At 38.4% G+C, this 11203-nt stretch overlaps 1 protein-coding gene across 1 annotated transcript in view; it reads left to right on the forward strand.

Moving 5' to 3' along the window:
• Window positions 1–8873, forward strand: part of slc22a17 (solute carrier family 22 member 17) — a 9627-nt gene extending 754 nt beyond the window's left edge. The window contains exons 2-10 of the mRNA XM_058390547.1: window positions 1435–2000; window positions 3616–3719; window positions 3825–3979; window positions 4971–5136; window positions 5534–5649; window positions 5865–5970; window positions 6157–6380; window positions 6821–6932; window positions 7494–8873. Coding sequence (XP_058246530.1) covers window positions 1530–2000; window positions 3616–3719; window positions 3825–3979; window positions 4971–5136; window positions 5534–5649; window positions 5865–5970; window positions 6157–6380; window positions 6821–6932; window positions 7494–7770 — 1731 coding nt within the window. The 5' untranslated portion in view covers window positions 1435–1529 and the 3' untranslated portion in view covers window positions 7771–8873. The remainder of the gene's footprint in view (window positions 1–1434; window positions 2001–3615; window positions 3720–3824; window positions 3980–4970; window positions 5137–5533; window positions 5650–5864; window positions 5971–6156; window positions 6381–6820; window positions 6933–7493) is intronic.
• Window positions 8874–11203: the final 2330 nt, after the last annotated feature.

The following is an 11203-nucleotide window of genomic DNA, read 5'->3' on the forward strand; positions in this document are numbered from 1 at the left end:
TAATGCTGGAATGCTCACATCCAGCCACTAGGCTGTACTAAGCACTATATATACAACAGTTTCCTCATCCTGAAATTCTGAAAAACAGATTTTTTTTTTTTAAAGCCTGAGGATATTAAGATGCTTTAAAGATGTCTGAAGATGAACTCGAGCTGGATGACAGTAGCTGTGAGGCCTGCTGGACAGAGCAGGGCAATGTTTGTGCAGTATCAGATAATTAAGATATCTAAGATAATTGTCATTGATGCACTTTCATTTATTTTAGTTTTCTCCAAGTTCATTGAGACCAGTCCAAATACAGGAGGAATAAGAGACAGCCACAAAATAGGATTGAAACATCCATTTACAAGTGCACAAGTTCATAATTAACCCTGTAATGTGTAAGCGTAAATGTGGTCACTGCTGCAAGTTTTTCCTGTGATTTGGTGATCTATTACGCTATCACCAACAGAAACTTTGACCTATTGCTAAACTAGTTCTTAGACATAAACATTCAATATAAACAATACAAATACAAACCATAACTGAATAAATAACTGCAGCTATAAGTAACCAATACTGGTAAATATTCAGTGATGGGCTGGTGTAACGGTGCATCCTGACGTCTTTAATTGCTCTTTTATACCACAGCATTTTTCAGCGATGAATATATTACCGATCGACACGTTAACTGTTTATGTAAAATTGTTGGAGCGTCTATCACTCCTGTTATTGCTTACGTTACAGTAGCCTCTTTACTCACCAGCCGCATTTTTCTGTCTGCTGATGTTAATCTTTCATTTGAATTACAGCCAATGTTACTCTCAGAGCCAAGCTGTTAAAGAAAATGAATCAATACATGACCAATCAGATTAGAGAATTTGACATCTGAGGTATAAAACCTATTTTGTGAACTGATTAAAGAGACTGAAATTGGCTCGTCTGCTTCTGCACTATACAATATGTTCAAGTTTGTGCTGATTTTCACAACAAGTGAATGAAAAGAGTGAGCCAGTAATGCGCAACACCTCCAGTGTCATATGAGTATAACATTTCAAGGAGCTCTGAAGTTTATTCCAGGTGTGTAGGACACTGTGTCTGACGTCTGCCTTTTTCCCCAGTCAGAATGAACCATGGTTTCATTGATTCCCAAGGCAGTGGTAATAATAGATTAGTAGGCGTGTAGACAGGGCAGTATTTCAGAGAGGGTTTATTAGGTCTATAACTGAAGGTAGTTTGGAAAGGAAATTCAGTGGTTATGACCGTATGTAACAGTATGTAACAGAAATGTAGTAGCAATGGTTTTATGTATACTTCTTTCATTTTGCCACGTGAGACATTATTTTCCTCTTATTTGGACTGAAAAGGAATGAAGTATGAAAAAGAAACCAAAATCTAAACTCTCTCTCTCTCTCTCTCTCTCTCTCTCTATGTTCTTTTTCTTTATCTCCCCAGTTCTTACATCAAAGAGTGAATCCAAAGGCAGGTGGGAATCACCGGACTCCTTACCACACAGCAGAAGGCTTTGCGCTGACCTCCCACCTTGAACTATGACATCCCCACCCTCTCCTCTGGCTTCCCCATGTCCTTGTCCTCCTCCCCCTCCCTCTCTACCTTCATCCCCTGCCCCATCCTCTCCTGCACCCTCCACAGTCCCAGTGCCTCCCTCACTGCCCCCTACAGGTGAGGTAATGGTGATGGCCCTGGGACGGAAGAAACAGAGGCTCTTTATCGCACTTTCCATCTTACCCAACCTCTTCTTGGCCTTCCTGCTGTCTTCTGACCCACTGTTGACCCTGGCATCACCTCATCACTGTCACCTGTCAATATCCAACCCCACCGAGGAGGTGCTAAATGCCTCACTGCCCTGGGAGAAGGGTACAAGGGAAGGCGACAGCGGGGGGCTCTCCCAATGCAGCCAGTACCTGTTTGTTAATGGCACACGCTCTGGTGTAGTGGACTGCAAGGTTGGATGGGACTTTAATGTCACAGAAGGCCTGAGGAATAACATTGTCACTGAGGTACTCCTCTAGTAAATTTTAATTTCGATGACTTTACTATGAAAGGTGTCACCATTATGCTGACCAGTACATACAGTATATGGGTTCATGATGAAAAAGGTGCCGTGATTTATTGTGTGTGTATATACACACACACATTATTATATATTATATATAACATATAATAATATTTTAAATGGAATTTAGATTTGAAATTTTAATGGAAACATAATAATTAATTAATTCATTAATTAATACATTTTTCATACAAATAAAAAACAGAATTGTGTTTATAAAAAGAACATGCAGAAGTTTGATTATCATTTTTGTTTCATAATTATTGATGTATTGTTGAGATTTTTTTAATACAAACTCTCCAAGTAGTGCAGCTGAAACTATACCTGATATTTCTTGACCAGTATGTGTTATTCTGAATTATATATATATATATGGCATTATTCTTGAATAGATATAATTATACATCAGGATGTCTAGGATAAAGCTGTGAAATTAATATTTAGATTATTTCAAAAATGTTTTCTGTCTGTGACCCATACATGTATTATTGTCAAATTTTGAGAGTAATCCATTTGACAGTATTCTGGTGTTTTCTAATGCTTTATTGCTTTCTATGGGTATTATGTTTAAAAATCTGTGCTGTTAATAATGCAAACAGTACGCATGTTGATAGTGTACGGAAGCCTGGTGTCAGTTGTGTCTGTTTGACAGAGTACACAGTTTCTCTGAGGTGTGTTGTTAGCTTTCGTAGGTGTGTGTGTGTGTTTCTGTGAACCATGGGAAGGCTTCGCTGCTTTGCTCAGTGTCCTGTGGTGTTTAGCCTGTGTATTTTAAGCATGTTTTCCCCACTGCATGCTTAGAGAATTAAAGCACAGGGCATAAGCAGGCACAGCTTATGGAAAGTTGGATATAATTTGCTTCATACATCACCTAGCAACCACTGTGGATATTATGGGAGTTGAACAACCTTAAGAGACTTTCAGTAATGCCTTAAAGTGGAACGTCAGCACTTCAGTCACAGCTGGAAGTTGAACACATTGGTGTAGATATTCTTTTGAATCATTTTGAACCAGGTTTAGTGGCACTGCCATTTTCAGGGTGTGGGCAGGCGGAAAAAATCTAAACACAGCAAGACTTGCATTCTCATCATAATTACTAAATGCATTGTACACTGCTTTAGAACCTGTTTGATGAGTTACCACACTGATTTTTCCACATGCCTTGCATTTTTCTTGAGCTCCCCAAACACACCACTGAGTACAGAGACAACTATGTAGTATCTGGGTGAATAAGCAATAATATTATGCCATGCTTGAAACCCTGAATTATTCTCACTTGGTTTATTTTATCTCTATTAAAATATAATCAATTCAGTTTGTTGTTTTTTTATGTAGAATTTTTTTTTAAATGAGTAATAAAACAGTTTGTTAATTAAAATGTGGTAGTTCGGCTTAATTGAGGAAGGGAATTGTAGATCTCCCTGTAGTGTTGGTTTTTTAGATATAGTCTTTTATGAACTGTAATATCCATTTAAAATAGCAGCACTTCATTATCATGTCTTCTTGTCATGAACCTGTCATTTCCTTACTTCCTGTCTGCATGACTCCTGTCTTGGCAGTGGAATCTGGTGTGCTCTCAGTATTGGCTGGTCCCAGTGGAGGAAGTGTGCTTCATACTGGGTATCCTCATAGGCTGTCTGGGCCTTGGATATGCTGCTGATCGGTGAGAAAAAGATCTAATGGCTAAAAACAATGTTGAAATATCAGTGTTTTATCAGTGTAGGAACAGTGTGTTTGGCTAAATGTTCTGCAATTGTCCCTTCCTCAGTTTGGGCCGACTGAAGACCCTGCTCATCTCTCTCACTCTGTCTGTGGTTTTTGGCATAATGGTGTGTGTGTCTCCCTCACCCCCCATGTTCATCGCTATGCGGTTCTGCTTGGCCGCAGCCACTGCTGGTGTTTATCTCGTGCTGTATGTTGGACGTAAGTACTTTGCATCTTGAAAGAGACATTAATCAAAGCATTACGTCTGATGTGTATGAGTACAGCTGAAATGCAGAGGCCATTAGTTCTGTTGATGTATGACACATTAATTCATGAGAGTAGATGCTACAGTATCTGAAACATGAACTGCAATGCATTTTTATGAATAAGAAATCAAACACTTCAGGATGTGATGTCGTAGGAAAGAAATCGATGCAGGGATGGTCTGATGCAGCCCGTGATACTACCCTGATGTTAATTATTTTTAAACAACAGCATGTTTTGAAGTGTTTGCTTACAATATTCTTAATTCATTAATGAAGGACACAACTGTTTTAATCTTAACATTTGGAAGTATCTACATAACACACACACACACACACACACATATATATATATATATATATATATATATATATATATAGAGAGAGAGAGAGAGAGAGAGAGAGAGAGAGAGAGAGAGAGAACCTATATATAAACAGTCATTCCTCCACCAGACTATATTTATTCTCCCTTTAGATTAAGTCAAAAATGAATATAGCTTGTCATGTTAACCTCAGTCCTTAAAACTACAGCTTTACCTCTTTACCTTGACTGATACAAAGTATTGACACCAGAGACTTCTTTCAAAATGTTAAATAAATGTGTCCTAGAGAAAACCTCTCAGTATGAATTTTTATATAATCTGTTAATAAATTGTATATGTGGAGCATGCACCATGCAAGTCCCTGTGTCGGATGTTACTATAACTTATATAGCAATATAACTTAGCTAGAACTTACTTAACTTATAACATAAAAAAGAGCACTTCCATTTGTTATAGAAAATAAATCAGCCCAGTCATACCAATGAAGTATTCAGCAGTGCTGTGGAGTTAATGTCTTTATTACGCTATGTGCATACATTTATTTACTCTATAATCGTGATTGTTTTGTTTATGACAGTGAAGCTATGAATTTGCTTTTGTTGCTGTCTTGCTGCTTGATGAAAGGTTTGGAACTGTGTGACCCTTCACTGCGCCTCCTGGTGACCACGATTGCGGGACTGACAACAGTTGCCGGGGAACTCTTATTGCTGGGAATAGCTGTTGGATGCCCAACATGGAGGGGGTTGATAGGAACCGGAGCAGCACCTCTTTCTCTTTTCCTCTGCTATGGGTGAGGGACTGCTGGGAAATGTTACAGCTTTGATCCTTTGCAGCTGTATGGTGTATAGTGGTTAGGATTGGAGTTATTCAGCCCTAAAGAAGGGGAGGTCCTAGCTACAGGGTCCTGACAGAGCATTTTGACAGGCACAAAAGAGTTATTAAGGATAAAGTGATGAATGCCAACTGACTACATCTTGAGAGTCATTAAACCTTATTGATATGAAATTCCCTCAGAAACATGAAGACATTATCCGGTTCCATTAGTACCTGTCAGTAACAGTGAATCAGCTTGGGTTTGATCGCTGCCAGACCTCTCTGCTAGCATTAATGTGTCAGTTGTTTTGTTCTGCCTTTTGCTTATTAAAACAACTTGGCAACTAACAGCTTATTTGTTTCCCTGCCCTTAGTATTCCCGGTGTCTTTCCAGAGTCTCCACGGTGGTTATTGCTCTCAGAGAGAGCAGGTGACATGAACTCGTTTAGTGAACACAGTGAGCGACAAAGAGAAGATGATGGCTTCACAGGTCTGTTCACAAACACCACTCACCACCTGACTAGTTTACAGTGAAAACACACAGCATTTGCTAAATAGCTGCAGATTTGTTTTACTTTGGAACACAGCCATTTAGAAGTGTTTCTCTGTGACAGTTTGAGTCTTCATGTTCTGTGGTGGGATTAAGAAATGTAGCATGCTTGACCATTTGGAGTGTAAATGTGACCTGTTATGATGTTCCTGTAGAGCTGGAGTCAGAGTCCCCACAGAGTGGCCGGCCCCACTTGTCCTTCCCAGAGCTACTCCAGAGTCGAAACATCTGGAAAAACATGTGTGTCCTGGGCTTTACCTCGTAAGTCAAGATTAAATGTCTACCTTTATAGTTAATATAGGTAATGTTGGAATACCTGGGAGGGGCTCTAGACCTACAGGACATGCCTATTATTAAGAATCCCAGTATGAATTAGAGAATGAAAATGTGATTTATGTAGATTCTATTCATCAATTCTCTCTTTCCTTTCCCTACTGTCTCCCTCAGGTTCATCTCTCATGGCATTAGTCACTGCTACAGCTCCTTCAGGGGCGATGTCCGAGGCACTAGTCCCAGTTTCTATTGGACCTACCTGCTGTCTGTCTGTGCAGGAGGTGGAGCTTGGCTGTTGCTCTGGGCAACAGTGGACCGCTGTGGTCGCCGTGGGATTCTTTTGCTGGCCATGACAATGACAGGACTCGCGTCTCTCATTTTACTGGGCCTGATGGAGTGTGAGTACAGATCTTGCTAAAACGAAATGTTGAATTCTGAGATTTGAGACAAGATTTGAAAGGAGATGAATTTAGGGGCATTACTGGCACTATGTTGCCATCATGTGGCAGAGCAGTAGTACAGTATTAAATGAAGTATTAAATTACACACACATCCACAGGCTATAGTAATGGACTATATAGTATATAATATATTTATATATATATATAATGTGTATATATATATATATATATATATATATATATATATATATATATATATATATACACACACACACAGTATATCTATATAATAGTCTATATAGATAGATAGATAGATAGATAGATAGATAGATAGTTTATATGTCATAGATTGATACATGTATTAACATGATGCAAAAGTTCAGCTGTTGAAATCTTTTGCTGCTTAAAGGTTAACTCATAATGATTTCTGTCTGTAGATCTGAGTGAATCAGCCATTACAGTATTCTCCGTGATGGGCCTCTTCTCATCACAGGCTGCTGCCTCTCTGTGTGTCCTCTTTACCGCTGAAATCATGCCCACCATCATTAGGTAACACTTTACACTTATTTAAATGTAACTCACGGTTAGGCTGAATGCCTTCATAGTCACTATATATGGTCAGTACATAAGGCACAACATAATGGACTTCCAGAACTTACAAAGTGCACACTATATGGCCGAATAGATAATAAGCCATATAGGCAGTCTGTTTTTAATCATAAAATTCATATCTTAAAAATCTATTAAAAATGTGAAAATTAAGGATGATGTAGATGTATTTATTTAACATGTATTTACTCAGGGATCAAACCCTGCAGTAAGTGAATAAAAATACATCACGATCTTTCAAGTATATTTGAGTGGTGAAATTTGCTCCAGCAGCTCTAACATAAAATTCCATACAGATGTTATAATTTTCTTTTAATATGGAAACCTATGGACCTTTATTTGGACCTTTTTATATGGAAACAGCCTTTTTATTTGGCAAAACAAACGAATGGTGATTAGTTATGTCGCAAAAAAAACAGCAATATTGATTAAATAAGAGTAATCTATCTGCATCTAATAAACTAAACTGTAAATCGTACACATTTTCCTTGGTCTTTCCAGGGGAAGTGGAGTTGGTGCTATCCTGGCTCTTGGCTGTGTGGGTCGCCTTAGCTCTCCTCTGATGGATCTGCGCAACCACTACGGCTACTTCCTGCACCACGTCGTATACTCATCTCTTGCCCTGCTGGCTGTTCTGTCCATTCTGCTACTTCCGGAGAGCAAACGAAAGCCCCTGCCCCAGACACTGGCTGACGGGGAGCAATACAGGCGTCCGCCGCTGGGCCGGAAAAGGAGGGACAACGTTCCTTTGCTTGCCACACCAAATCCAGAGACCTAGCCTTCTTTGTAGACACACATGCACCTGTTCACCACAGCCATTCCCCCGACTCTCACCATGTCTGTGTGGCAGAGGATGAGAGCGGGCACATGGGACAAGCCTTCTTAACCTACCATCCTGTAATCATTCCTAACGCATAAATGGAACTACAGCATGCAGAGTCATCCAGGCTCCTGCTGAAGTGCGAGGGGTGAGAAACTCAATGGTATAGAGAGCCAACCGTGCTCTGTAGTACCCCAGGGCTCGACTACAGCTACTGCAGTGAGTGCCAACTTCATATACCATGCAGCAGGTGGTAACCTTAAAAAGTAACACACCAGACAGTCGCCATCATGGGCATAATACAAGTGGTTATGGCCCATATAGCACTGAGTGACAAAGCCTCTAATTACATCAACTCCACTCCACACAGGCAAGGGCTCAAAATACTACAGTCATTTTTGTAAATACTCAAAAATATCCTCTGTTTGGACTGAAATAGAATATAAAAGGTAGGCAGAAAATAGAAATGTGCTCCTGCTGGCCCTTCAGCACAATAGAATAACTTCATTGCAAGTTCTTCTGTTATTTATTAACGGGTAGTTTATAATGGCATTACGGTACCGATTATTCTGATTTGTGTATGCTGGACGATGGCATGTCCACAGAGAAGGAGTATTTATGTTGCATATACTCCTGTAGCATTCTAAAAGACCCTTTGGGGTTGGAAGAAACAGGACTGAATCTTGCACCCTGCATCAGTGAGTGTGCAGAGAAGGAAAGGACAAACACTTGAATTTCTGTTTGGTCATGCTCTGAGCACAAGCATGGAAGATGGGCCAAAGAAACCGAAGGAATGAATAAAGCAGCCTTGTCTTAGAATCACCTCTCTGTCAATTTATTTTTAGTTTGTTTTAAAAAAAGAAAAATGCACTTCTCTATTGCTAGCAACAATAAGACAATTAATGATTATTATAATTGCTAAAAAAGAAAATACTTGAAAGTAGTCATAAAACTCCATTGACTGATTGCTTAAGATTATTTACCAGGTAATAACACGTGCTGTAATTCTGTTGATAAATCTTTAACCTAATTTAATTGAAAATAAAATTTTAAAAATGAAATTTGGCTGTGTATTTGTATTGATGCAATGTAATATGATCTGTGATGGACTGATGTGTATTAGCACACAGTGACACCATGACCCTGATCAGGATGAAGTGAATACTGAAATGAAAGAAATATACCTTAGTATTGTGTTCACATAATCATCTCCTACAACTAATACTGTTAAAAACATCACAGCAGTGTTGATTAACCTCCGTCTGAACACACAGTTGATCTTCAGCACATGTTAGTGTTTAGGACAATGGAATAATCTGAAACAGCTGAAGTAGTTGCTGGGCTCCAGTATGCTATGTGGCATTAGTGAGTAAGATTATTCAAACCCTTTGGCACATAGCTGGACACCCTTTTTCCTATGGGGCATTTGTGATCTATTTTGAAATGCCATAAAGCAACAAGCATGTGCTTTTTCATTAGATACACTGCTTTCTATAATAAATGTATTGTGTTTGTATATAAAAATGAATCTGCAGAAGGAATCATTTCACGTATTTTCATTTGCGCTATTTATTTTGTTTATTGTTAACACTTCACTACAATATAAAAACCTGCTATAAATGCTTCTGGCTTTATAAACAATGGCATTGTGCTCTTTTGACAAGGGTGGTGATTCATCCCATTACAATTTCGGGCAGCCAAGCTCTCTCATGTGGTGCGGTCAGTCATCCAGTCGGCTCTGCTGTGGCTAAGTTTGTCTCACTATTTCTGCCTGAACTTTGTGTAGACAATTTCTTGGAAAAGATGCCTCCCAATACGGCAAATAATACACATACAGGTAGATTTGCGTGTCAAAATCTGAATAGTTTTTATTCACCAAATATCACGAACACTACAATTTCTGTTTGGTCATGCTCTGAGCACAAGCATGAAAGATGGGCCAAAGAAACCAAAGGAATGAGTAATGCAGCCTTGTCTTAGAATCACCTCTCTGTATGTTTGTTAGTTTTTTTGTTTCTTTAAAGTGCACTTTAATTCTCTATTCTTAGTAACAGAAAGAAAATTAATGATTATTATAATAATTGCTAAAAATTGACCTGAAAGTAGTCATAAAACTTCATTGACTGATTGCTTAAGATTATTACCAAATTAATAACACGTGCTGTTGATAAATCTTTAACCTAATTTAATTGAAAATAAAATGTAAATAAAACGAAATTTGGCTCTGTATCTGTATTGATGCAATGTAATATGATCTGTGATGGACTGATGTATATTAGCACACAGTGACACCATGACCCTGATCAGGATAAATCAAATTCTTAAAATGAAAGAAATAATAACAGAAAGTATTGGATTCACAAACTCATCTCCTACAACTAGTTCTGTTTAAAACATCACAGTAGTGTTGATTACCCTCCGTCTGAACACACATTTTGGACAATGGAATTCTCTTTGGTAATAACAATAAGACAATAAATTATTATTATTATATAATCTTATGAAAATTATTATTATATTATAATCTCATGAGGTGCGGTCAGTCATCTAGTCGGCTCTGCTGTGGCTGAGTTTGTCTCTCTATTTCACTAGCACTGTTTAGCTAATTTCTTTCCTCATAATATAGCACATAATACACATACAGGTCGATTTGAATGTCAAACAATACAAAGATATCACATACTGTATCGTTGTTATTTAAATCAGGGGTAATAAAGTGCGGTGGTGTCAATGTGCAGAAAAGTGATACAGCATGGTGCAATGGACAGATGTGGCATGCATTTGGCATTTTTGAATTCCTGATACAGCAATACTGAGCATAAAGATCAGCAACACGTTGTTTTACTGAAGATTATTTGGCTTGTTTATTTGTGTTACCATTAAGCAGTATTAGACTCACATCTGGTCTATCTCTGGCTGGCTGACTGTCCTGAAAGCAAGCGAGTACAGAACAAAGCATTTCGGTGTGATGCAGAAAGCCTGATAGATTCAGCTCTCAGAGAATGGGGAAATGTTTTCAACAAAGGCGAGAATTGTAGCAATCACCAGCTGTGAGACTACACAAGTCAGATAGCATCCTGGCTTTTAAGCAACATGCTTTATAAAAAATAAGACTAGACTAAGATCTGAAACAAGAGACACTGATGAAAACTAAGCTTTTCAGGTAAAACAGTCATCAGAACAAATACAATGCCAGTTCCCTGAGATGATTTGTTATTTCTTCTGCTTTGCAATGACTTTATCTAGGCTAACTTTTGCCTATGAATTCGCAAACCTTTATCTTGTGAGATAATAGAAAAGAAATGGGCAGGACTACAGTCTCAGACTTTTGCCATGCTGCTTTCTTATTCTTGCTTGCTGCACACTAATAATAATAATAATAATAATAATA

This window comes from Hemibagrus wyckioides, linkage group LG01 (genome assembly GCF_019097595.1).
Source record: "Hemibagrus wyckioides isolate EC202008001 linkage group LG01, SWU_Hwy_1.0, whole genome shotgun sequence".
NCBI classification, from domain to species: Eukaryota; Metazoa; Chordata; class Actinopteri; order Siluriformes; family Bagridae; genus Hemibagrus; species Hemibagrus wyckioides.